Source organism: Oryctolagus cuniculus, chromosome 1, assembly GCF_051225735.1.
Source record: "Oryctolagus cuniculus isolate XC-2025 breed Fujian yellow rabbit chromosome 1, ASM5122573v1, whole genome shotgun sequence".
NCBI lineage: Eukaryota > Metazoa > Chordata > Mammalia > Lagomorpha > Leporidae > Oryctolagus > Oryctolagus cuniculus.
Genome location: NC_142867.1, coordinates 211,391,216 through 211,418,339, shown reverse-complemented (window position 1 = coordinate 211,418,339; position 27,124 = coordinate 211,391,216). Strand labels below are relative to the sequence as shown.

The 27,124-nt window shown below is 49.3% G+C and overlaps 1 protein-coding gene and 1 long non-coding RNA gene across 2 annotated transcripts; one reads left to right on the top strand and one right to left on the bottom strand.

Moving 5' to 3' along the window:
• Nucleotides 1-222: 222 nt before the first annotated feature.
• LOC149128847 (uncharacterized) lies at nt 223-4,581 on the bottom strand. The gene is made up of 3 exons (XR_016224751.1): nt 4,286-4,581; nt 3,994-4,134; nt 223-415 (listed from the first exon to the last, which is right to left on the bottom strand). It is a non-coding gene; the product is annotated as an uncharacterized LOC149128847 (long non-coding RNA).
• A 12,937-nt stretch (nt 4,582-17,518) lies between these two features.
• Nucleotides 17,519-22,211, top strand: KLF4 (KLF transcription factor 4). Its single transcript, XM_051855992.2, has 5 exons — nt 17,519-18,125; nt 18,233-18,353; nt 18,968-19,958; nt 20,058-20,222; nt 21,131-22,211. Exons 1-5 carry the CDS (start codon nt 18,121-18,123, stop codon nt 21,304-21,306), a joined length of 1,458 nt encoding a protein of 485 aa, XP_051711952.1. The 5' UTR covers nt 17,519-18,120; the 3' UTR covers nt 21,307-22,211.
• Nucleotides 22,212-27,124: the final 4,913 nt, after the last annotated feature.

Sequence of the window (27,124 nt, the reverse complement as noted above, 5' to 3'; positions counted from 1 at the left end):
TCCGGCGCCCCGACCGGGACTAGAACCTGGTGTGCCGGCGCCGCAAGGTGGAGGATTAGCCTATTGAGCCACGGCGCCGGCCAAGGTTTTGCTTCTAATCTTAGGTGTTGAATTGTTTTATATGTTCATATATGAGTTAATACAAAATTATTACATTAAAACAATTTTTTAAATGTTATTTTTTAAAAAAGTTTTATTTATTTATTTATTTGACAGGTAGACTAACAGACAGTGAGAGGGAGAGACAGAGAGAAAGGTCTTCCATCTTCTGGTTCACTCCCCAAATGGCCGCAAAGGCCAGAGCTGGGCTGATCAGAATCCAGGAGCCAGGAGCTTCTTCCGGGTCTCCCACGTGGGTGCAGGAGACCAAGGACTTGGGCCATCTTCTACTGTTTTCCCAGGCCATAGCTGAGAGCTGGATTGGAAGAGGAGCGGCCGGGACTAGAATTGGTGCCCATATGGTATGCTGGCGCCACAGGTTTAACCTACTGTGCCACAGCGCTGGCCCCTAAAATTTGTATTAGAGTCAGAAAGAAAGGCAGCGAGATGGTGGTGGGGGGTGCAAGTGGGGTGGAGGAGGGAGGAGTGCTGGAGTGCTCCCATCTGCTAGTCTACTTCCCAAATATCCTAGTCAGAGCTGGGCCGGGATAAAACAGAAATCAGGCACTCAACCCAGGTCTCCCATGTAGGTGGTAGAAACCCAATCCCATGAGCCATCAGCACTGCCTCCCAGGGTCTACACTGGCAGGAAACTGGAGTCAAAGCTAGTGCCAGGAATCAAATCCAGGTACTTCTATGTGATACATGGGTATCCTCATTGCTGGGCTAAGTGCCTGCTCCCTAATTCACCTTTCAACTTAAAAATAATTGTTGAGCTTTTAAAAGGATAACAATTTCTAACTTTGACAGCCCCCTCTGCCACACCCAGGAGCCAGAAGTTTCTAGATCACCCAGCTTTTACCATCCACGTTCTTTCCTGAATCTCCCATCATATAGCAGAGTACCTTCTTCATAACTGGCACTCAGCAAATGTCTAGCAAATGGATGGCAAAGAAAGTTTACCCAAGTGAATGCAACTGGAAGCCAGAGAAGTCATCAGACTTTGGGTAAAGTCATTCCTAGACTCCAAGCCCGGCTTTGGCTAGTCACAATGAGAGGGGCAGTTCTTTGGATCTATATGAGCCTCAGTGTCTTTACCTGTAAAATGGGGCTTCACTCATTACCATCTTGGAATGTTTTGAAGATGAATTCAGAGACAAGACATTTCATATTGAAAATCACTTTCCTTTTGCTTGTAAGTATTCATGGGTTTGGGGTAGCAGTGTACATTTTAAACAGGTAACTGACCACCTAGAGCTGTACCAATGAGGAGCACTGGAGGAGTTGGTACCTGGGTGTTACTGGGATGAACCATCCATGCTGTTCAGAATGGCAGAAACTGGAGAAAATAAGACTTTGAAAGAAGAGAGTCCAAGGCTAAAAGCAGAAGGAAGTAATGGCCCTTGTCCACTGTTCACGGACACCAGCACTTCCAATGGAACATATTCTGCTCCATCCCTGCCTGTAGCACATGAGGAATGGAACAACTAAATGAGTTGTGAGTTTTAACATCTAAATTGCCCTAGAGCTCTGGTAGAGTGGTTTGACCACAATAGAATACAACTACCACTGAAGGGATTCAAGAATTGAGAAATATTTATTACCCTATTTTATTTTTTAAGTTTTATTTTTATTTATTTGAATGGTAGAGTGACAGAGAAAGGGAAAGACAGAGAGATCTTCCATCTGCTGATTCACTCTCCAGATGGCTAGAACAGCCGAGGCTGAGTCATGCCCATCTTGGTACCCTATGTGGGTGGAAGAGGCCCAAGCACTTGGTTCGTCTGTCTTCCACTGCTTTCCCAGGCACATTAGCAGGGAGCTAGATCAGGCCTCAGACTGGCTCTCCAGTATGGGATGCCATCATTGTAAGCAGCAGCTTACAATGCCAGCCCCATTGCTATTTAACTGTTAGGCATTTATTCCATTGTATATTATAGAACACCCAAATTGCAGCACTACACATATTATTATTAAATAGGTTTTAAAGTTTCAAGATGTTTTTAAAATGTGTGGATTTTAAGAAAAATATTAATTATACCATGACTGGTAGAACACACTGAAGAAAAGCTGAATGTACTTCTAGAACCACTGAAGTTGGAAAATACCCCTTTAACGTGTGTCTGAGCAACTAACTATCTGACCCTGGGTCCCTCAGTTTCTGGACCCAAATGACTTTTCCAAAGATTCACCCATTTCTGCCTACACACACCACACTGGTTCACTGGGTTTCATAAGTGTTCAACCACACAAGACATACTCTCTGACCTGTACAGCTTGGTCACCCCAAATCTTTGGCCAGGACACTCTTTCAGTGCCCCCTTGCCAGGCACACCCCAAGCAGAACCGGTCCCTCTATCTTCTGAGTTCTCACATAACCTTATGAGCCATTCTTGCCATTATCACACTGGGCACTTGTAGTCCCATTTCTTCCAGGGAATGCCTCCTAGGCAATCTCTTATTTATCTGTGTGCCTTGAGTTCCTAGCTTAGAGCTTGCAATGGTGTAAAATAAAAACAGCATTGAGACCACAGGAGGTTTAAAAACTTAAAGGCACAAATACTTGTCTTAATCATTGATTGGGGCTCATAGGTCACAAAGAGAACACTACTTTCCTGTTCATGCTACTCTCCTAGTACATCTACTAATCTACCATAAGCTCTGTTACACTGCACAGCCTCCTTCTTAGCAATGACTGCAGGTTTTTTTTTTTTTTATTGTCATGGTTACTTGGCTCATATCCTTCTCCCAGCAATAGACTGTAAGCTCCCTGTGGGTTGGGACTGCATCTGCTTTCATTGACCATTGGTTTTTTCCAGTGCCAAGCCATCAGCTGGACACATAGCTGGCGCTCCCTAAATATGAGCAGTATGAATGAAAGACTGAATTTGTAGCCCTACACACACACACACACACACACACAGAGCTGGTCTTCTAAGGGAAGCAGGTGGTTGACACTGAGACCTTAGGCATAAACCTTGCTGTTTGCTTTGCAGGCAGATCACAGAAGAAACACAAGGCTTGCCAGCTGAAGGGGAGAAATCCAAAATGGTAAATGGAGCACTCTCACTTGCAGGGCTCAAGGAAGGCTTGACAAACAACACAGAGCCAAAATAAATTTTTAAAAGTATACCCCAGCAGAGGAGTATTGACCTTGTCCTTTCAAGAATTTTCCCAGCCACGAGAACCCAAGGACTGAAATGTTAAGAGGACCTATTACGTATGCTGATGGCTTCCCAGAACAGGGACTACACTGAAGCATGGAAAGTCAGAAGAAATAACGGGCATCTTGTAACCATGAAGGCAAAGCTGCTCTAAGACCTGCTTTTGTCTAGGAAGACAACAGCTTTGTTAAGGGCTCAAGGCGATTTTTCAAGCTTGATGTTCAGCCAGGCTGTAAGGAGAGTCAAGATGAGCTAGGGCACCAAGAGCAGCAGACAGCCAAGGCTCTTCCAGTGAGAAGTAGGCTGCAGCTCTCCAGGCAGGAAAACTCGGGGACCTGATCGAACCTCCGGGTGAACCCCGGCACTCTGAACACAACGGTCTGGTCCGCTCTCGCCTTCAGGCTGCAGGTGGAGAGGCTCGGGTGAGGGCAGGGTGGCTGACTGACCCAAGCTCAAGGGGTGAGATAGTCAGCGCCAGACCAGAACCCAGGCCCTGGCACTGTACACCCTGTTCTGTGGCGGGAGAGGACCAAGCACCAAGCTTGGTCTTCTCTCTATAGCTTGCCAAACAAAGCTGATTGGCTGCAAGCTCTGTTTTTAGATCAGCCACACTCACACACAGGCTACACACACACAAACACACACACACACACGCAGGTCTGTGGTCTCATCTCCTGACGGTATATTCTGTCCCCAAAGGCCTGCCTAAGCATCTGCAAGCAGTACCTACCTGGAAGACAAGCAGTGAGTCTCTCAGTACCCTCTTTTTATAGGTATCAGGTGGTTTCCAGGTGAATTCCAAAACAAGAGTGACCCCGATCATCTTGAACTTCGTCCTGTTCGCCTGAGGTCTCTGTGCCCAGCTTAATGCCTGTCTCACAGGAAGACATCAAAAATGAAACTCACACAGAATTTGAATCTGAAGCCAGAGGGAACTGGGTTGGAATCCATGGGCAGAAGCTCACAGAGTGACTTAACCTCTGTAGGCCTCCATACTCTCGACTGTAAAAAAGCACACATACCAACTACCTGCGGGAGTTGCTCTGAGGACAGAGGGAGATAAGGATATGTACTGAGCACCAGGCGAAGGAGGTGGCCCATCAGCGGCAGCTCTCGGAGGGACCACACCCTGTCTCAGTGTTGCTACCACAGGAGGATGAAGTCAAGGGCTCTTTCCCAGGAGAGAAGCAAAGCATAAAAGGGAAGAACAGTTGCCCAGCTTGCGAGTGGTCCGTGTTTCCTTTGCTACTCTTCGTCAGCGCTTAGAGCCCTGTTTTAAAGCTGGCCCGGCTCATCCCAGCTTCTGCTTCGTCTCCCAGTGAAGTCATAACGTCGGCTTTGCTCTGTCTATTGACACAGAGAGCCTATGAGTCACAAATTCAACAGGATGACTTTGCTGCAGAGTGATTGACTGGAAAATGTTCTCTCATCCGAAATTATTTTTTTTTTTCAAGCAAGAGACATGCTTATTTTTGCAGTGTGGAGTGCAGGCTCTTTTATTTATTTGATGTTAGACTCTCTGACATTCAAGGTAGCCAAAAGGCTTGCTTGCCACGTCCGTGCTTTGCCTTGTGAAGTGACATATATTCTGCCTCCTCCCACTCCTTCTCTCTTCCTGCCCACTATTATATCTAAAGCAAACAGTCCCAGCACAATAGTTAGATTGCACTTGAATTTGGTGTTTACTTGACATTTACTCACTGGCCATGCTGGACAGCTCAGTCATTCCAGAACAGGGGCTCAGCCAGCCAGGACTGTGTTCTACTGGTGCTCAACCCGGGGCAACACAAGATTCTGAGACAGCCACAGAGTGTCCAGAGAAGTTCTTCTACTGATTCTTAGGCTGGGGTCAGAGCATGAGAGGGGAGAGGAGGCTATCAGAAGGTCTTCAGTCTTCCCAGGAAATCTCTCCCTTAACTGGGCAGGGCAGACTGATGCTTCTGATGACCCAACAGCCCCTCACATCCACCTCACACACTGCTTTGGACTGCAAGTCCCCGACGCTCACTCGCTCTGTGCACTGGCTGCACAGGACATGATCAACTCCAGCTCCAGTTCTCCCATTTTATCCATGGTATAATGGAATTCATAATACTTACTTTGCAGGATCACCCTGGGTATAACTTACACCAAGTATCTAGGGCAGGTTCAGGCTCTTACAAGGTGCTTGGTTGGTTTTTACCCCTTCTGAGAGCCATGCTTCTGATTTCAGAAGGCAAAGGGGCTGATATATGGAAATACAAGTTCTGGGAGCTCCTGGGTCAGTGCTATTTGATACGGGGAAGGAGGCTAGGACTCAGCCTGCAGTCAAGACAAGTGTTATCTCAGCCCAGCTCTGCCAATATGTAGCCTAGGCAAGTTACCTCTGCTTCCAAACCCCCTGTCTCCATATGTGCAAAGTGGGGGCCTCTGGTCCCATTCTAACACTATACAATTTTTATACATGAAGAATTTGGAGGAAGTACAATCTAATGGCCATAAAACTTGGATTTGTTCAAAAATTGATATATGTAAACACCAATATTTAAAGGACAAAATAAAAGAACAAGAGCCCAGTGTTCAGTCCAGGGCAGTATGCAAGGAAGGAAATACCTTGGCACCTTCTGCTGGGAATGAAACTGATGGACATGGGAATGGCTGACATGTATTGTAAATCAGCTTCTAACATTTAACTCTAAGGACATAAACACATATGTCTAAGGGTATACACGGAAATTTTGTGAAAATGAAGAAATTGGAAATAAATGTACATTAAAAGGGAGCTGGCTAAATGTCAATATTAGTAAATATTACAAAACATGTATAAATATATTTATATTACTATTGCAATTGATTGATTGATTTAACAGGCAGGGAAAGTTCCCATCCGCTGGTTCACTCGCCAAACGTCTACAATGGCCAGGACTGAGCTGGGGCTCAAGCTGGAGGTTGGAAGCGAGGCACTCAAGTCCCCCACGTGGCCAGCAGGACCCAACTACTTGAGTCATCACCCGCTGCCTCCCAGGGTCTGCACTGGTGGGGAGCTGGGATTGGGAGTCGAAGTCAGGAACCAAACCCAGTCTCTGATACGGGGCACAGATGGCTTAGCTGGCTTTCTTTCTTTCTTTCTTTCAATATTTATTTGAAAGACAAAGTGACAGAGAGAGAAAGAGAGAGAGAAAAGAGAGATCTTCCACCTGTTGGTTTACTCCTCAGACGGCTGCATTAGCCAGGGCTGGGCAAGGCTAAAACCAGGGGCCAGGACCTCCACCTGGGTCTCCATTGGCCACTGCCTCCCAGGCACATTAGCAGAGAGCTGGGTGGGAAGTGGAGTAGCCAGGCTCCCACACTCAGATATGGGATGAGGGTGTCCCAGGCAGCATTGACTTAACCCACTTCACCAGAACCCCTGCCCCTTAACTGGCATCTTAACTGCTGGACCAAATGACCACAGTGATCTCGCCACATTCGTTATCAACATGAATAGATGCCAGCGATGCATTTGTTTAGGTGAAAATGAAAACAAATGTACAAAGCTCCGTGTGAATCATAATCTGTTTTAAAAAATAATTTTAATGTTTATGCATAAAACTCTGAAATTTATATCCCAAACTATTTCTTTAAATATTTATTTATTTGAAAGGCAGAATTAAAGGGGGGGGGGGGACAGAGAGAAAGGGATTTTCCATCCACTGGTTCATTCCCTAAATGGCCCCAGTGGTGGGGGCTGCGCCAGGCCGAAGCTAGGAGCCAGGAGCTTCTCCAGGGTCTCCCAGTGGAAGCAGGGGCCCAAGTAATTGGGCCATCTTCTGCTGCTTTCCCAGGTGGATTATTAGGGAGCTCTATCAGAAGTGGAGCAGCTGAGATTCGAACTGGTGCCCATATGGGATTCCAGGATGGCAGATGGCGGCTTAACCTGGTATGCCACAACACCAACCCCAATATACCAAACTATTACCTATTGTCATACATGGTACATGAGGAGGAAGGGATGTAGATATATTCTTACCCAAAGCACTCTTTTATGCATTGATTTTCTAAAAAGAAGCATGCATGAATTTTTGATCCCAGAAAATACTTTATCTTTAAAAAAGAAAATAAAAAGAGAAAGAAACTTTTGGTTAAGCATGGTATTCTAACACACTTTCTAATGTTTCATTGAAACCACCTTGAAATGATTATAAAGGCACTAAAGGCACAAAACACACCAGGACAGACTGGAAGCTATGAAGCAGATGGCTCCATGGCCACCGACTTGGACCAGAGAAAACAGAACACAGGGCAGAGTGATTTCAATGTGCAGGACCCCTGAGAGGCTCAGGGCACTCAGAAAGTGGGGTACCCAACGGAAGTGGGAGCAGGATTACTAAAAACTTCTATAAGAACCAGTCAGAACTTCCATCCAACCAGCCACACGCACAGGCTTATTTCTACCTGGCCCCACAGGCAGGGCAACAGCTTTGCCCGCAGCCTGGGCAGAGCTGAGGCTTATTTCTGAAGAACTTGACCCAGGGCCTCTACTCAGGGAAGTGTAGCACAGTTGAGGTCAGCTGCAAAGAAGGAAAAGGCAGGCCAGTCAGTTGGCCACCCGAGACTACAGCGTGTTTTTTTTTTTTTTCCACAATGACATACTTTCAGTTTATTTTATTAGACAGCATAGCTTTTGTAAACTACAAAATGGGGTTCATTTATTATACAAATACGTATTGAGCACCTACTATGTGCCAGCAAGCTGCACTACCTTCTAGAATCACAGTGAGTCAGGCTGGGGCTCTGCCCCTTAAAGGCTGCCTTCTCCTGCTGGCGCCAACCTTAGCAGGAGGTTGTGAGGACCGTGCTCAGCACAGTGTCTGATACGGCATCTGCTGGGATGGGGGTACTTAATGAGGGACCCGCTCCCTCTGACATCCGGAGGGAGAACACAGTGGATCCTTCCAATACCCTTCTAGGAAAGATGAGGGGCTGGCCTTGTAGGTAGCAGGTTAAGCCTCCACCTGTGTTGTTGGCATCCCATATGGGTGCCATTTCGAGTCCTGGCTGCTCTACTTCCCACGAAACTCCCTGCTAATGCACCTGGGAAAGCTCCGGAAGATGACCCGAGTCCTTGGGCTCCGGCACCAAAGTGGGAGACCTGGAAGAAGCTCCTGTTTCCTGGCTCTGATCTGGCTCAGCCCCGGTTATTGTGGCAATTTGGGGAAGTGAACCAGCACTCTCTGCCTCTGCCTTGTAACTCTGCCTTGAAAGAAGGAAGGAAGGAAGGAAGGAAGGAAGGAAGGAAGGAAGGAAGGAAGGAAGGAAGGAAGGAAGGAAGGAAGGAAGGAGAGAGAAAGAGAGAGAGAGAGAAAGAGAGAGAGACCAGGTGAGGACTTTGCCAACATCGCCCAATGGTTATATAATTCATTAATGGCGACCTTGCCTTTGAGTCTCTCCTCTGTCCAACCTAACTCTTGTCTGGTTTATGTAGTGCCGAGGTGGTTATCTTTCTGGATTAGACAAGATAAAAAAAAAAAAAAAAAAAAAAAAAAAAAACGGCCTTTGGAAGCCATGGCATGAACCCAGAAAATGTGATTCCCGAGTTGATGTGTACCTGACCCTGCTGAAAATAGTGTCGTTCCAAGGTGTTCAATGAGCTTCTTCCCTGGCTGTTGTACCTGCAATGACACCAGGATAATGAAGGGAAAGAAAATACTGTGCCAAAGCATTCCAGTCTCCAAGTGAGGTATTGCATCACCTCTTGATGTTGGGGACTGCCAAACTACTTTCAAGTTATTGACTATTGCCAGGTCTCATTGGTAGAAGGAAGAAATTAACCTTGAGAGCTACCTACCATCCCCCAATATCTCACTTAACACACACAATAGCCTTATGAGGTTGGTACATTCATACACCCATTTTACAGACAAGGAAAGCAAAGTGCAATTAGATGATGTCACTTGCCCAAGGTCAAAGCTCTTTAAAGGCAGCACAGAGCCTGGAGCACAAATGCCTGGGTGGCAGAGTCCACCTGTCTCCCCCATTCTCGGCCTACTTTTGTTCCCTGCCATGTCTTCAAGTCCCCAAGTCCAGGGAATTCGGTCAGGTCTCCTTCCTGAATTGCATTCCAAAACAATGGCCCAAAGAACCAGACTCAGAGACACTCCAATCTGCACTCAGACCAAAGATTTTGTCTCATCTTTAAGAAGCACAATTGAGTTTCTATTTTATTTATTTTTTATTTATTTATTTTTAAAGATTTATTTATTTATTTGAAAGAGTTATGCAGAAAGAGAGAGAGAGAGAGAGAGAGAGGTCTTCCATCCGATGGTTCACTCCCCAATCGGCTGCAATAGCCGGAGTTGTGCCAATCTGAAGCCAGGAGCCAGGAGCTTCTTCAGGGTCTCCCACATGGGTGCAGGGGCCCAAGGACTTGGGCCATCTTCCATTGCTTTCCCAGGCCATAGCAGAGAGCTGGATAGGAAGCGGAACAGCCGGGTCTCGAACCAGAGCCCAAATGTGATGCCGGTGCTTCAGGCCAGGGCGTTAACCTGCTGTGCCACAGCACCACCTTAGTTTCTATTTCAATGTAAATGGAGTTCACAGAGTGAAACATCAGAACATTGAAATTCAATTCAGCGCTTCAGTGTATCCCACAACATCTGGCTCTGAGAGCAACCAGAAAAAGCCATCAGCTACTCATTACATAGATTAACTCTTAAACAGATTATCTTTTTGAATAGCTATATAATGTTGGGAATTCTTCTAAGATTAGATAGCTATCCCAGGGACTTCCCCCTCTAAGATACTGTTGGAAGTCCCTGGAAATGAAAGAAGGATGGGTCCTAGATTTGAGTAATTGACTTTGAAACAGTATCAAATCAATATGAGATGTTCAAGTGCTATCAGAATTGTTGGGGCTTTGTTTTTCACATTGGCACTAGCCATCCTTCTAACACCCTTCCCACAAGCCAGTACACTGAAATGAACAAACACAACGTTTATGAAAAAGAGTCAACCACAGTATAATCATATGCATTGTTAATGTTTTTAAAATCATTTCCCTAGCTCACAGTACATAACGTCAGATTGGCAAAAGTGACCTATCCTCTTGTCCCCGGCCCACAAACCGAGAAGAAAATTAAACACAGAATTGTTTGCTTCTTGTTTGCATTTCTCAGGGTGTGAAGCATTCATTTTCAAACCCTCAAAATTCCTACCCTTTCCATAATGCACAAAATTCACCTGCAGGTAAAATCTAAACCAGGGAACTGTGTGGTCCTCATAAGGAGAACATTGTCCTACTCTAAGAACCTGAGACACTGAAGCTTTTAAAGCAAGGAAACAGACTCTTGTGGAGCCTAATGTCTTACCTCTACTTGCAGAGCAATTCTTTCTCCCAGGGGGTGGCGGAAGCAGGCAGAACTTGGTGGGCCACGGCAAGAAAATTCCAGAACCGGGACCTCTCTGCCCACTTGGCTGCTTTGCTAGCATTTAAATAAATATCCTAAAATCTTCCATTTAAAATTTAAATATTTTTACATTTGCTAGTTCATTTACTCTTTTTTTTAAAGACATTTTATTTATTTGAAAGACAGAGTTACAGGGAGAAGTAGAGACAGAGAGAGAGAGGTCTTCCATCTGCTGGTTCACTCCCCCAAATGGCTGCTCAGCCAGAGCTGAGCTGATCCAAAGTCAGCAGCCAGGAATTTTTTTCAGGTCTCCGCACCTGGATGCAGGGACCCAAGGCCCTGGGCCATCCTCTGCTGCTTTTCAGGCACACTAGCAGGGATCTGGATTGGAAGTGGAGCAGCCAGGACTCGAACCAGAGCCCATATGGGATGCCAGCACTGCACGTCGGTGCTTTAATCCGATGTGCCACAGCACCGGCCCTTATTTACTTTTAAGTGTGGTTTCAAATGCAAGTATCTGGAGGATTTTTCTCCTGGTCTTAAAATGTCACCCAAGAGAACCACAGCAAATGTTTGTTGTTCATTTCTTTTGTCAAGAGAAGTATTACTGCAACGTTTTCAACTCTTAGAAGACACTACCATTTTCTTCAACAAAGTAAGCAATCCAGGGACTAGTGTTGCAAGTGGGCTAAACCACTGCTTGGGAAGCATGCATTTCATATCTGAGTTCTGCTCGCTCTGCTTCTAATTCCAGCTCCCTGCTAATGTGCCTGGTATGCAGCAGATGATGGCTCAAGTACGTGGGTCCCTGACACCCATGTGGGGAACCTGGATGGACTTCCTGGCTCCTGGTTTTAGCATGGAACAGCCTAGCTATTATGGCCAGTTGGGAAGTGAACCAGCAGAAGGGCGATCTCTTGCTCTCTCTCTCTTTCAAATAAATAAATACAATTTAAAAACAAACATGTGAGGGGCCAGCACTGTGGCACAGTGGGTTAACGCCCTGGCCTGAAGCACCAGCATCCCATATGGGTGCCAGTTCGAGTCCTGGCAGCTCCATTTCCCATCCAGCTCTCTGCTATGGCCTGGGAAAACAGTAGAAGATGGCCCAACTCATTGGGCCTCTGCACCCACATGGAAGACCCAGAAGCAGCTCCTGGCTTCTGGCTTTGGATCAGTGCAGCTCCGGCCGTTGCAGCCATCAGGGGAATGAACCAGCAGATGAAAGAACTCTCTTTCTCTCTCTCTCTGCCTCTCATCTCTCTGTATAGCTCTGACTTACAAATAAATAAATAAATACCCATGAACAAAAAAGGTGCTGGTGTTGTGACACAGCCAGTGAAAGGGGCTGTTTGCTACATCATCATCCCATATCAGAATCAATCCCAGCTACTCCTGAATCCTGCTCTGTTTTCTTGCCTTTCAAAGAAATAATTGAATCCTTAAACATAAATAAAATAAAATGAGCAATTTAAAAAGAATTTTTTGTGAACTTTTTAAAAAAAAATCCTAACATCTCAGAGCAGGCTGAGGACATGGGGCAGCTGACTGTAACACATTACTGTCAGAACAGTTGAAAGGTCTTTAAAGTAATCCCATGAATTTCAGATTTTCTTCTTAGGTTAACTGATGTGTTGAGCCTCAGTTTTTTGTGCTAAGAATGTAACTTAAGTGATCAAACCTAAGGGTTCACGAAAAAGATTTTAATTAAATTTCTGAGAATTGATTTTTAAATGTCTGTGATTCATTTTCTGCTCTAAAAACTTCAATACCCAACGTTTGGGTTTTTTGAAAGGCAATGAATTTGGCTACAGAAAAGAGTCGACTGTTTCTCCATTTGGTTTTGGTTTGGCTTTTGGTTATTTTTGTTTGTGTTTTCAAGTTTGTCTTATTACAATGCCTTGGCCAGAGCTGTTCTCTCACTTTGTCCAACTGTTTTGAGAAGACAGAGGAAGGAGTTTTTGTCTCCTCCCAGAACTTTTCAAAGAGAGAAAAGAAGGTGGTGGAGGAAGGGGAAGGTTGAAAAATAAAGCCCCAAGTGAGTAACTGCTCGGCTAAGGAAACTGGTACTAACAAGGTAAGCACAGGATCCCTGCCAGCCCCAATGCAGTCTGCAAGTCAGTTTGGCTCACTTCATTCATTCTACCATGAAAAGTCCCTGGACATTCATTTGTCCTGGAGATGTCACAGAGGAAGAGAGGTACCAACAAGTCACCAGGAATGGAAGTCCAAGGGGTCAATGTCACAAGCAGAGGCACCCTAGAGCCTAGAGGACCGACCTCAAAGGGGGCGACTCCGATAGCCCAGGTCACTCATAGGGGACTCTGGGTTTCCCGAATGAGGAGGGTCCTTTGGCGAAAGGGCATTTCAGACAGGAAACACAGCTGCGGAAAACACAAACAGTGTATCCAGGGATTGGAAAGATGGTGGGCTCAGTCCCTAGAGCGGTTCTGGGAAGGGCAGCTAGGGCCGGAGAGGGGAGAAGCCCCAGTGGGGAGTGGCTGAAAGACCAGCTGGGGGGGGGGAGTAGAGGAGAAGCAGGACTTGGGGGGGCACTCTAGTGGGACCACGGGGGAGGGGGCTGACTGTGCGAGCAGCCACAGCTGCAGTTAAAAGCTGGGAATGTGGGCAGCTTGAATGGAGGCAGCACAGAGCAGAAAGGGAGTTGGAGGGGTTCAAGAATGGATATGGGTGACAGAGACCGCTGGATGCCTGGAGGCCCAGGGCAAAACTGTGTTGTTGAGGGATACCTAGGTTTCTGGGTTAGGAAGCTGGGGAACTGGGTGCCAGTCTGGGTCAATCGTGGGATTCCTCATGAGCTTGCAGCTCAGAGCTGAAAGACGAGCTTCCCTAAGGAAAAGTCCGCGGGTCTTTCACTCAACACACATCAAGCGTTACCATGAGGTGGCAGGGACGACAGTAGGACGTAGGTACGCAGCAGTGAACAAAACAGCCCTGTCCCGTGACATTAATTTACGGCACCCTGGAGAATACTGGCTCACACGAGGAATGTCAAGGCCTGTGCTAAACACTGGGGTGATCAACTCCATCCTCGTCACAAGAAGTAGGTAGCTATATATTAATGTTAGCCCTCACAAAACACACCAAACGCTGGAATAAGGGAAAGGGTTTATTGGGGGAACACCCAACAGACCGGAGTGAAGAGTATAAGAGAGAGAGACAGAGGAGAGGAGCTAGTGAGGAGAGAAGATAGAACAGAGGAGAAGAGCCAAGAGAGAGGAGAGAGCAGAGAGGAGCCGAGAGAGAGAGAGAGAGAGAGAGAGAGAGAGAGAGAGCGAGAGAGCGAGCGAGAGAGCGCAAGCCAAGAGAGCACGTGTTCAGGAACAGGCCCTTTTAAAACTTTGCCTGGGGGCGGGCAGGGAAGCAGGAGCAGGGAATCCCATTAGGATGGGGGTGGAGCCTGGCTAAAACTGCACCAGTTTCCTAACAGGTACTACTAACACGCCCCCCCCCCCCCCCCCATTCCACAAGGAAACAGGCAAAGTGAATCAGCAGCTAGCCCATCTAGAAAGCAGCCGAGCCAGGTTGGGAGACCCAGGGACCACGTCCACCTTCTTACCCTGTACGACCCAAGACTCAGCTGAAAAGGAGGCGGTGGGAGTGGAAGCTAAGAAAAGTTTTCACCTTGTGAAAGACGCGAGTCCCTACCCCAAGCAATTTGGATACTTAAAATCAGCTCCTGGGGCAGACATTTAAGGTAACACCTAGGATACCACTCGGGACACCTACATCCCACCTGAGCTCCTGAGATAGTCTCCCGGCTCCGCTCCCAACTCCAGTTCCCTGCTAATGCACACTAGCTGATAGCTCAAGTACCACCAAGGTTGCAAGGTTGAGTTACAAGCTCCTGCCATCAGCCTGGCCCAACACTGGATGTTGAGGGCACGCATGCAGTGAACCAGTGGATGAGTTTCTTGTGTCTGTCTCTGTTTGCCTTTCAAATAAAATGGAAGCTAAAGCACTTTTTAAAAAATTAATAATGTCTTGCATTAATAAAAAGCAGCTTTTCCTGAGTCCTGCAGTAGTGAGCCACAGACCCCACGCCACCCCTAGAGCCCAGGCCCCTGGGAGCACACAATGTGCCGGGCTCAGGCGGAAGCTTGGGTGCAGAGTCCTTCACTGGCGACGTTTGGAGCCTCTTTACCAGATCACACCCCTCCGTGACTCCACATTAATCCCCTAGCACCAGGAGCTTCCATCACATCTCCTGCCAACTAATGCAGGCTGTGCTTGCAAAAAAAATTATTTTATAACTCCAAGGACATTAATAATTAACTTCCATACCACAAAACTTGTAATATCGGTTTGCTGAAATAAAGTCACCGGTAAGTATTTAATTCTTCTGTAAAGGGTGTCTTCTATTATTATTATTTTAGAGTGCAATTGAGTCATGAAAGGTTTACTCGGCCTCATGTTTATAAATTATATAGGGCAGGGATTTAACTCTTCTGGCCCTACCTGTTCCGAGGAAAGGGAGGGTCATAACCCTGTTGTCACAGCAAGACCTGCCTTGAAAGGAACCTGCAGTTCCTTTCTTCTTTTAGCAATCTGGGGTGAATCTAGACATTTCCCTTTGTGATGCAATCAGGACTAACCAGCTCGTGGCCGGCCACGGGGACACACTGGCTTCTCCCCTTCGGAAAGCTGTTTGGGACGTACAAGTTCAACTGTCTCCACTGAGTTTCAGAATCTTGTCTAGATTGTATGACATAATAATAGGGGCTCTCCAATTCATCTGGGCAATATTTTTTCATTGTGGCGGTTACGGTGAGGTGTTCACACACACAAACACACACACACACACCCCAGGGAAGGGCCACTGCCTTAACTAAATAAAAGTAGAAAGCATCTGGTGGGGAATCCCAAGGTTGACAGCTGCCAATCAAGGACTCACACAAATATACCAGGGTTTAGGGATCTTGGCCTTAATGCAAAAGTGAGTTAACTTTTCCACGCAACCCTCAAGTCCTCGCATCCCAAGACGGTTTCCCATCTCAACGAAAGGGACACAGGCAGGAGGAGCAGGTGTGTTCCCGCGTTGGTTTCTCGGTGTGAAAAGGGCATCGTGTTCGGACTTAAGGTCCCCAGGCCCTGCCCCCCGAGGCGGCGTTGGACCCCTCCGTGCCACCGTAGGCCTGGCCCGGGGGTTTCCCGTCCAAACCCGGCGAGAGGATGCAAGTCAAAGTTAAAGGCGCCCAGCGCCCTGGCTCCGAACGGGCGTCCTGGCGCTGGCAGACTGAGGCCAGTCGATTCATTCGGGGCGCGCTGCATTCCACGAATGCTTCTGTGGTCGGCGAGGAGTGGAAAAATCAGGGCTAACAAATACGCCGAGGAAACCTAATAGGTACCAGAGTCGCGCGATTCAAACAAACAGGTGACAACGACAAAAAAGTATGAGGCCACCGGAGCTTCAGGAGGGCGGACACGCGGCTCCGGGGCGCAAACAGCGACCCCTTCGCCCAGCCCCCTCCCCCGGCGGGGAGCGCGGCGTGGACCGGCCCGGGGGCTCGGCGGAGGGGTGGGCGGAGCCGGCCCCGCGCGCCGCGGTCCAAAGTAAACAGCTCGCAAGCCTACGTTTAGCGAGTGATACCGAACACCACGCTCACGTTTAAAAAAAAAAAAAAAAAAGAAGAAGACTGTTTGCAGAGATGAGGGCGAAAACATTTCCCGGCTGGAAAATTACTGATCACACACTCGGGGGAACGGGGGTGGGGAGGCGGCCGGATCCGACCGCGGGAACGATCGCCGCTTCCCCGCCACTCCGCGGCGGGCACGCACGGCTCGTCCCGGGGCCGGCGCACGCCTCCCGGGAGCCAGGTCCCCCAGCGGCGGCCGCTTTCCCCATGGCTGAGTCCCCTTCGCCCATTTCGGGTGGGCTCGACCTGCCCGGAGCCCGAGCCGAAGAGCGCAGATGTGGCTCGTGACCTTTGCCTCGCCATGTCACCTCTCTATGACTCAGTTTTCTCATCCTTAAAGTGGGCAGCAGAGTGCGTGGCTTGTCGAGTGCTTCGAGACGCCTGGCGAGAAGGTGTCTCCGCGTTCACAGCCCCCATCCCTCACTCCCATCCCCAAATCTCTAGCCCTTTCACTCTTTTTCCGCCTCCGGGAACGATGCACGCCGTAACTCCGGCCCCCCATTCCAGTCTCTTTTCACCGGTATTCCAAGCGCAAGCCTCTGCTCCGGCCTTCTGGGGCTCCCAGTCCCCGGCCACACGGCGCAGGGCACCCGCCGCCCCTCCAAGCGCGTCCCCACCCCACCCCCACCCGGCAGGAGGCGGCGCGCGGACCGTGAGCTGCCAGGCCCAAGCCAGCACCGGCGCGCTGCGGGCCGGGCGCCCAGCTCCTGCGTGCGTAGGGGCGAGAGGGAGGGCTGGGATGAGTCACGCGGATAATCGCGCTCTTCTGAGCGCGCAGACAGCGCGGCGAGCGCCGACCCGACCTGGGGTGGGGGCGCCCCCTGCCTCCCTCCCCTCCACCAGCCTCCGCCAGCGCGCGCCTCGAACTCAGCAGCCCGACTAGGGCGGCGCGGAGGGTCCCAGTCTCGCAACGACCGGACCTGCGCCGCGGTCCCAGCGCCCCGCGCCGGGTCGACGCCGCCACCGCCGCCGGCGTCAGCGCGGCTCCAGCCCGCCAGCTGCCGGGCTGGCGTCACGGCCCGGCCCGGCCCCGCCCGCGCCCCTCCCTCGCCCCCGCCCCCACGTGCGCCGAGTTTGTTTATTTAGCTGCCATGGCAACGCGCGGGGGGGCGGGGAGAAGAAAGGGAGGGGCGGGGCCTGACGACGGAGCCTGGCGCGCGGCGGGGAGGAGGCGGGGAGGTGGTAGCCGAGGAGTTATAAGTAAGACGCGCGCGGCGGCCGCCGGCAGTTCCCCGGCCCGGGAGAGCGAGCGCGGCTGCGGGCGCGCGGGGAGCAGAGGCGGTGGCGGGCGGCGGCGGCACCGGGAGCCGCCGAGTCGCCCCTCCCCGCCCCTCCGGCCCCCCACCCACCCACCCGCCCGCGGCCCGCGCCCATGGCCGCGCGCGCCCGGTGCAGCCCCCAGGACTCCGCGCCCTGCGCCGCCGCCCAGCCCGCAGCTCCGCGCCACCGCGGCCATTCTCACCTGGCGGCGCCGCCCGCCCACCGCCCCGGCCACAGCCCCTGCGCCCACGGCGACAGCCGCAGCGACAGCGGCGGGGGACGCTGCTGAGTCGACGAGAGGGCAGCCTGGCCACCGGACCTACGTACTCGCCTTGCTGATGGTCTATTTTTATATAAGAGTTTACAACTTTTCTAAGAACTTTTGTATACAAAGGAACTTTTTTTAAAAAGAAACGTCTTCAATTTATATTTAATCGGAAGAAGAAGCATCTCGGGCAATTCGGGGTTTTTGGTTTTAGCTTCGTTTCTAAGGTTTACCCCCACCCTTCGCTGGCTTTGGGTTTCGGGTACCCTCACTGCTTCGGGCTCCCGAGGACCGTCTGGGCCCCCACATTAATGAGGTAAGAGGCGCGGGACGCTGGGGGCAGGGAGGGGTGAGGGCCGGTGGGCCGCCAGCCGCGAGTGGCCCCTGACTCCTGCCTCCGTGGGCGCCCCGCCCGGCCCGCAGGCAGCCACCTGGCGAGTCTGACATGGCTGTCAGCGACGCGCTACTCCCGTCCTTCTCCACGTTCGCGTCTGGCCCAGCGGGAAGGGAGAAGACACTGCGTCCGGCAGGTGCCCCGAATAACGTGAGTGCCGCCGCGAGCCGACCGCAGCGCCCGGGCTGGGGGCGGGCGGAGCCCTGGGGTCACCTAGAGCCACCGGGCGAGGGGAAGGAGTGGCCACCACGCACCGACTGCGCTGCGATGCCGGGATGGCTTCAGCGCCCTTGGCCGGGGTGTCTGTGCGTGTGGTCCCGGCACCGCGGAGCCGCCAGGGGCGCACGGCGGGCCCTCACATGTCCCAGGGCGCGCAGGCGGTAGGGTGGGCGCGCGCGCGAGGTGGCTGAGTCCCTAGACGCCGGCTGAGCGAGCCCGAAGGAGCTCAGAGCGTGGGCGGCCCCGTGGCGAAGGCGCATAGGGAGAGCCTCGGTGTCCTAGTTCTGGGGGTGGCGGGAGAGTCCCTGGGATCGGGCGCTCGCTCGCTCTCGCTCGATCGGACAGACACATACCCCGTCCCCCGACCCAGGTGTGGGCTGGGGTTGCAGCGCTGGCACCCGGAGTCCCCGGGGAGCCCTATCTACGCCTGCCCAGTACCGGGGCCTGGGCGGCGCTGGTGCGCTTGGGGCACCAGAGCGTCAGGACCGTGGGTGACAAGAGGGGACCGCCACTGACGAGCTCTCCTCCCCTCCCCGTCCCCACAGCGCTGGCGGGAGGAGCTCTCCCACATGAAGCGACTCCCCCCGGTGCTTCCCGGCCGCCCCTACGACCTGGCGGCGGCGACTGTGGCCACAGACCTGGAGAGCGGCGGAGCCGGCGCGGCTTGCGGCGGTAGCAACCCGGCACTCCTGCCCCGGAGGGAGACCGAGGAGTTCAACGACCTCCTGGACCTAGATTTTATTCTGTCCAACTCGCTGTCCCATCAGGAGTCGGTGGCCGCCACCGTGTCCTCGTCGGCGTCTGCCTCTTCCTCGTCCTCCCCGTCGAACAGCGGCCCTGCCAGCGCGCCCTCCACCTGCAGCTTCAGCTACCCGATCCGCGCCGGCGGCGACCCGGGCGTGGCGCCGGGCGGCGCGGGCGGCGGCCTGCTCTATGGCCGGGAGTCTGCGCCCCCTCCCACGGCTCCCTTCAACCTGGCGGACATCAACGACGTGAGCCCGACCGGCGGCTTCGTGGCCGAGCTCCTGCGGCCCGAATTGGACCCGGTGTACATCCCGCCGCAGCAGCCGCAGCCGCCAGGTGGCGGGCTGATGGGCAAGTTCGTGTTGAAGGCGTCGCTGAGCGCGCCCGGCAGCGAGTACGGCAGCCCGTCGGTCATCAGTGTTAGCAAAGGCAGCCCCGACGGCAGCCACCCGGTGGTGGTGGCGCCCTTCAGCGGCGGGCCGCCGCGCCTGTGCCCCAAGATCAAGCAGGAGGCTGTCTCCTCGTGCACCGTCGGTCGGCCCCTGGAGGCGCACTTGGGCGCCGGACCCCCTCTCAGCAACGGCCACCGGCCGACCGCACACGACTTCCCCCTGGGGCGGCAGCTCCCCAGCAGGACTACCCCGACCCTGGGTCCCGAGGAACTGCTGAGCAGCAGGGACTGTCACCCTGCCCTGTCGCTTCCCCCGGGCTTCCATCCCCACCCCGGGCCCAACTACCCGCCCTTCCTGCCGGAGCAGATGCAGCCGCAGGTGCCGCCGCTCCATTACCAAGGTCAGTGTCGGGGCTGGGGAGCCGCGCGCGCGGGCGCGTGTGCCGGCCCTCCGGGGCGCACGGGACGGTGCTGACCCCGCCTTCTTCACCTTCCCCCAGAGCTCATGCCACCGGGTTCCTGCTTGCCGGAGGAGCCCAAGCCAAAGAGAGGCAGGAGGTCGTGGCCGCGGAAAAGGACAGCCACCCACACTTGCGATTACGCGGGCTGCGGCAAAACCTACACAAAGAGTTCTCATCTCAAGGCCCACCTGCGGACCCACACAGGTAGGGGGGCGGAAGACGCGGAAAATCCTCTTAAAAGTGTCCTCGTCGTCCTGACTGGGTCCGATGGCCAACCTCCGACACTTTTATTAGGGCTCCCTGGGCGGCCAGCCCAGCCTGCCTCCTTTCCCCGCAGTCCAGGGAGAGCAGAGCAGACTGGCGCCTACTTTTTTGCCCAGGAGCCCTGTGCTGAGGGATGGTATCTGTATTTGAATGTGCAATTTTGTTAGGCTTTTAAAAGGCTGGGAGAGTCTAAAGGCAGTATGTGGGCCGCTGTTAGCTCCCGCAAAGCCTTGCCCTTGTAATCAAGAAATTATACTTTGTGAAAGCGCGGTGGCTTCTTTTAAATCAGTTTTCAAATCTCGCATGTAGCTTTTGGGGATTCACCCTTCCTTTATGCTGTTTAGTTCTACTCTTGGTCACGATTAAATAATTAATTCCAAGACCTCAGTAATGTTTGTCATTGCTGGGAGCTTCTGCTTTAAGATGGTCCCTTAATCTCCAAGTCCATACATGAGGTCTTTCAGCCTTTATGAAAAGGACAGGGGGAAAAAACAAAGCCACCTGTGGCCTTTCAGATAAGATCTCACACCGTTGGGTTTGGGCAGGAGACATCACCAATCATTTTCCAAATTTCATTTCCACCACTGATAATCTTGGCTCAAAAAAAAAAAAAAAATGAAAGCATTAGCCATTGGAGAACACAAGAGCAAATGCATAAGACGCGGTGTATTATTGCTGCTTATGACCAGAAATTGGACACGGCCTTCCAGTGGCATAGCGACCCAAGTTCCTGGATGCTTTTCCGAGTGGGGGGCAGGTGGGGAGATGGTTTCCTATCGGGCCTCCGGTTTTGAAAAGGGCCTGGGTTAAAGCAGCGGCCCCAGTGGCATTCTCCTTTCTCTCTCCAGGTGAGAAGCCCTACCACTGTGACTGGGACGGCTGTGGGTGGAAGTTTGCCCGCTCCGACGAACTGACCAGGCACTACCGCAAACACACCGGGCACCGCCCGTTCCAGTGCCAGAAGTGCGACCGGGCCTTCTCCAGGTCGGACCACCTCGCCTTACACATGAAGAGGCACTTTTAAACCCCACACGGTGGACAGGACCCACACTGCCAGAAGCGAGTTCAGTATTTGTCGCCTTTCACACTGTCTTCCCGAGGAGGGGGGAGCGCAGCCGGAAAGCACTACAGTCATGGTCAAGTTCCCCGCGAGTCAGCTTGTGAGCGGATAATCAGGAGGAAAGAGGAATCCAGAAGACAAAAATCAAAGGACATTTCGGGTCTGTGACTGGATCTTCTACCATTCCAATTCCAAATCCAACTTGAATATTCCTGGACTTAACGAGGAACACCCAGGGGGGTGACTGGAAGTTGTGGATATCAGGGTATCGATTAGATCCATGAGTTGGGGGGGGTGGGGAGGGAAGACCAGAATTCCCTTGAATTGTGTTTTGATGCAATATAAGTATAAAGATCACCTTGTATTCTATTTGCCTTCTAAAAGCCATTATTACCATGTTAGAAGAGGGAAGAAATTCAGGTACAGAAAACGTGTGTTCATAGCCTAAACGATGGTGCTTGGTGAGTGTTGGTTGTAAAGGTACCAAACGAGGAAGCCAAAGTTCTCGAACTGCTGCATACTTTGACAAGGAAAATCTATTTTTGTCTTCCGATCTACATGTATGACCTAAGTCAGGTAAATAGACCTGGTTTAACTTTAACATTTTGATGCAGACAGTCTGTTATGCACTGTGGTTTCAGATGTGCAATAATTTGTACAATGGTTTTATTCCCAAGGATGCCTTAAGCAGAACAAATGTTTTTTCTATATAGTTCCTTGCCTTAATAAATATGTAATATAAATTTAAGCAAACTTCTATTTTGTATATTTGTAAACTACAAAGTAAAATGAACATTTTGTGGAGTTTGTATTTTGCATACTCAAGGTGAGAATTAAGTTTTAAATAAACCTATAATATTTTATCTGAACAATGGTATCCTCGTTTTTGTCCTGGAAAAGCATGTAACAGGGTTCAGCTGGAACATCTGGGAAGGTGGGACATGAGAGCAGCACACTTTAAAAGCCAGCTTCCCTTAGCAGAGGTTCAAAGACTTGCCTAAGCTGCTTAGTCACAGCAAATGTATGTAGGTGCCGTCGGGCGAAAGCTCTGAGTATTGGAAATTATAAAGTTAACCAGTCAGTCTAGCCTTCTGACAAACGGACATAAAGCTACACAAAAGCAGTTTCCTTACCTGAGTGGTTTTCCCGGTGGAAGGAAGTCAATTACCCTTCACTTTGCTGAGTTTAATTAACATAAAGGTAGTCAGCCGGACAGACATTCCAGTTTCCCATTCTAGAAGACGTTTGTAAGGTGTCTTCAATTAAAAGCAAGTGAAAATAGAAAAGTCCTCCCAGCGGAGGCCTGGCCTTGCACTAGAGAATTGGAGTAACAAAAGAAAAGAAGCTTCTTCCCAGGGCAGGCAGCCTAGGAGCGTAGTTCCACAGTGCCCTCCTGAGGATTAGAAAGGTTTATTCCTATGTGTGAGTGAGTGAGTGTGTGTGTGTGTGTGTTGCAGATACATTGTTTCTATTGGTGTAGGTAAGGAAGTCAGAACTGGAAGGTGGGTTTTAAACCTCATCGGTCCCCCTGAGACACAGTCATTAAAAATTACTCAAAGGAACCGAACTAACTGTAAGTCTGAAATGTGTAATTTTTTTTAAGTTGGTAGCATTTATATGTCTGGAGTTAAAAGTCTTAAACTGCACTATTATAGTCACAAGTGTTTTGAGGGGGAAGCCCAAGGCCTTGAGGTTCATTTGTGGCTGTCACAAAATGGAAAAAGCCTTTGCAACACTTGTTGACACTTTGTGTAATGATGATGTGGGTGACTAATATTTCACATCATCAAGGGGACGGGAGCTGACTGGCATTTTCTTGAGTGCTTATTAACTGTCTATTATGTCTAGAGTCCACAGGTGTGTTTGTATCATGGGTGCATTTTATAAACGGAATAAAAAATAGGAATTCCTAAGAGGTTCGTTGGTGGATCAACACAAAGTATTTTCTTTGGCTGTTCAGAGTCCAGCATGACTGGAAAACATGGCATGTGTCTTTGCTTAAAAGAAAACAGGTGCATCAATAGGATGGAATTTTATGTGGCCAAGAACATACTCAAAACGTATTTAATGACATGGAAAAATGCTTATGGTATGTTAAGTGGAAAAAGCAGGAATAAGACGATAAACAGTATGGTTCCAGTTGTGTCCTCTAAATGTGTGTGCGTGTTGAAGGAGAGAGGGGGGTAAGAAGAAAATTAAGAGAAAAGGCTGGAAGGAAACTCAATACTGATTTTCTCAGTTGAAATTTTCTTTTTTGCAGTTTCAATGTATTCTGAAACAAGTATAATAACTATGAAGAAACTAAGAATGAAGGTAAAAATAGTATTTAAAAAAAAACAAACTTATTTAAACTAAAAACTCTCATCCTAGCACATTTTGTCTTTGCATCCATTGTGGTGGGTCTTAGAACAGCTCTCAACCTTTGGGCACACACTTGTTATATGAAAAGGCCTATTGAATGATTGTGGCCATCTTCTTGGCTAAGTGCCTGTTATCTAAATTAGAAGAAACATGCTTAAACTATCAAGATATTCTAAATTCATTTAAATGTTTCTGATGCTGTAAGGAAATATCACTGTTCATTAGCTGTTTCTAACCTAGGAAAGATAGCTAGCTAACGAATGAGGACGATTTGCCCAGAATGTAACAGGACAAAACACTATTCAACACACACAGATAACTAAGCTATTTGCTTTAGTACCTATCAGTTCTGGCTTCCTAGGTGTACTGTCATTATGGTGTTAGAGCCACATATACCGTATAATAAAGAGTACCTAATAATTGAGATGCCTGCTTATATTTTCCTCATGACATTTAATTTTTTTTTTTTTTTTTTTTTTTTTTGTGGGAGGTAAAATAGCAAGGTTTATTAGGGAAGGGACATCTGTAAGGATGGATGGGCACCTCTCCAGACAGAGCCTGAGAGAGAGTGCCCAGTAGCTCGGACTGGGAGTGGGGGGAAGGAGCGAGGTTACATGGTTGGGTGGAGAGATTACACCTGGCCAGACCAGGCGGGCAACTCAGCATAGAGGCAGAGGGCTGAGCGCCGACATTTAATTTTATGCGTCCTAGGTTTTAACTTGTGTATACACAAAGGATTGTGTATATACAAAGGATTGACAATAGTGTTTCCTACACAGCAACATGTTTCCCTTCCATTCCTTCCCACCAAAATGTCTTTCCTGGCAAAATGTTCTTTGGACTTGGACCTGTACTGGATCTTTGCAATCCTGTCTTGATTTGTAAAAACCAAAACAGGTGCCTTCACCGTCTCAAATAGGATGGTCCGGGGAAATAATTCTAGTGTTCCAATTTTTGGAGATAGGAATGGCATTTCATAGCTAAAAGAAAAACTTTGACATACACTCTTTACCTAGGTGGAGGCAAGTCCAGGTGAGGCGTTTAGTTGGTATGCTATGGAAGCAAGCCATGGGGAAATTATTAAAACAAGCAGTGGTGGTACCTGGTCGACTTTGATATATGGGTGTATCTAAATTTAGCAGCCTGTGTCAGCCACCTGTTCTGTGTTCTAGCTTCTAAAACTCCCGTTCAACACAACACACATGCACTGATGGATTGGTAGCCTAGAAATTCTTACACCTTCCTATCCCTCTCATACACAAACACCACTCAGTCCCACAAAACCCTTTTATGTCATGTATTTATCCTTTTATTTATTGTTAATTATGCATTACATTTTATGTATTTGCTTTATTCCTTTGTATTTTCTTAGCACCTTCTACAGGCTTTTGTATAATAACATGGTTTTATAGTGCTAAGCTGAAGCTATGTCTGCCTCCTAAAGGTTGTTTATGAAACTATCGTTCATTGTTCACACACAGAGTCATTCAATATTATTTCATATAAAGCCACCAAGATCGGTCTGCGTAATTCAGGCTGTGGAATAGTTCATGGAATGTGCTACCCGGGAAAAACTAACAAACTGTCCCTATCAGAATGCTGTGTGGAAATACTTTAAAAATCTCTCTTGGTGTCAGCACTGTGGTGTAGTAGGCTAAGCCTCCGCCTGTGGCACCAACAAATCCCACATGGGCACCGGTTCGAGTCCCAGCTGCTCCTCTTCTGATCCAGCTCTCTGCTATGGTCTGGAAAAACAGCAGATGGTGGCCCAAATTATCGGGCCCCTACACCTGCAGGGGAGACCCAAAAGAAACTCCTGGCTTCTGGCTTCTAATTGGCCCAGCTCTGACCATTGCAGCCATTTCAGGAGTGAACCAGAGGATGAAAGACCTCTCTCTGTCTCTCTCTCTCTGTAACTCTAATTCTCAATATAAATAAATTAAAAAAAATTTTTTTAAATGAAGTCTTTCTAAAGTAAAACTACAATGAAAGTTGTAAATAAACACCTTTTGGAAGCCTTTCCTTTACACACAAGAGGCAATCTGAAAGTAAATTTCTCACCACCTCTGAAAAACGAATATATTCTTAAATCCTTTTGAAACACTTGGATCTTCAGTGCTCTGGGCATGGCCAAAATGGGGAAACCTACTGCTGGGACGTCAGCATAAGCAGAAAACCTCTGAGTCTCTGTCAAGGCTGCCATGGCCAGAGAACCTAGCTGGGGCTGGAGAGGAGAAGGAACTTCAGCGAGACTGCTTCTCTGGAATCACTAACATCTGGAATCCATCTTCCCCATTGTTGTCTGCGATGCCCTTGATATAATAACACTTTACACTTTTTTGACTTGCTTGGTCTTCTCGACACCCTGGATGAGTCAGCATGTTGCAACTGGTCCGCCCAAATGTCCTCCTCCACTTGTTCTTAAAGGAAAAGGAGGAAATACATAGAAACCCACTTTACCAACAGCCAGCAGTCAATTCACACTCAGAGCAAACCTTCAACAGCTCATCCTAACAAAGTTGTTTTCTTTGATACAACAAGATAATTACAGTGACGTCTAGGAGTGTTGGGATCATTCAAGTCTAGGTTGTGTGTTATCAGGTAACTAGAGCAAAAAGCAAGAAAAGTAGCTTTGTGGAGAAATAGGTAGATAGTAAGTAGAATAAAGACCTTGGTGGGGTGGCTTGACAATTCTCTAGTTAAATCAACTCAGGACAATCAAATGTGGCCAGTCCACTATACCTGTGGTCGGGAGGTCTAGTGGGGTTATAGAATTCTGTTCTTATGTATATTTGTACGAACTGTCACTAGATCAACACATTGCTAAATACTGCCCCGATCTCCATACTGCAAAACCAGTGCACTCAGTTGCTACAGCTGCATACCCACTTGAGAGCTAAAGTGGCCAACAACTTCACCCAGGAATGAAGGGGTCCTGGTTTCACCTGCTGGAAGCCCAGAGGATAAGTAAACTGGGGCAAGCCATGAAAGCAGACTTGTAGATCTGGCCACTGGGAGCATCTTATCTGTAGGGACAAATATCCCTTTTGTCTGATCTAGGTCACCTTTGACTGGTAGACCAGGGATTAAAAGAAATCATAGAAAAATGTGTTTTAATTCCATTTCCCTTACTTCAGTATAGCTCTGTGATGTCCATACGTATTAACACCCTCCATCACCTCAACTGATCCTCATCATGAGAGCTATGGGTGGGATTTCTCTCTCCCATTACATAGATGAAGAAACTAAGGTTTCTTTCAGAGGATGGCATTTTGTTTTCGTTTCTCATTCTTGCTGACATACCCAAAGCACTTCAAACGCTTTTGTCTTCACTCTATTGCACAGATAAGAATGCAGGCAACATGGATACACCCTAATTCAAGAAGATTTGCTAACATCCAGCTTCCTCCAGTAAACCTGA

Bases quoted from the DNA above. Each gene is read 5' to 3' on its own strand.
- KLF4 (XM_051855992.2), top strand. The intron at 19,959-20,057 runs GTCAGTGTCGGG...ACCTTCCCCCAG, and splicing joins GCCGCCGCTCCATTACCAAG to AGCTCATGCCACCGGGTTCC. The intron at 20,223-21,130 runs GTAGGGGGGCGG...TTCTCTCTCCAG, and splicing joins CCACCTGCGGACCCACACAG to GTGAGAAGCCCTACCACTGT.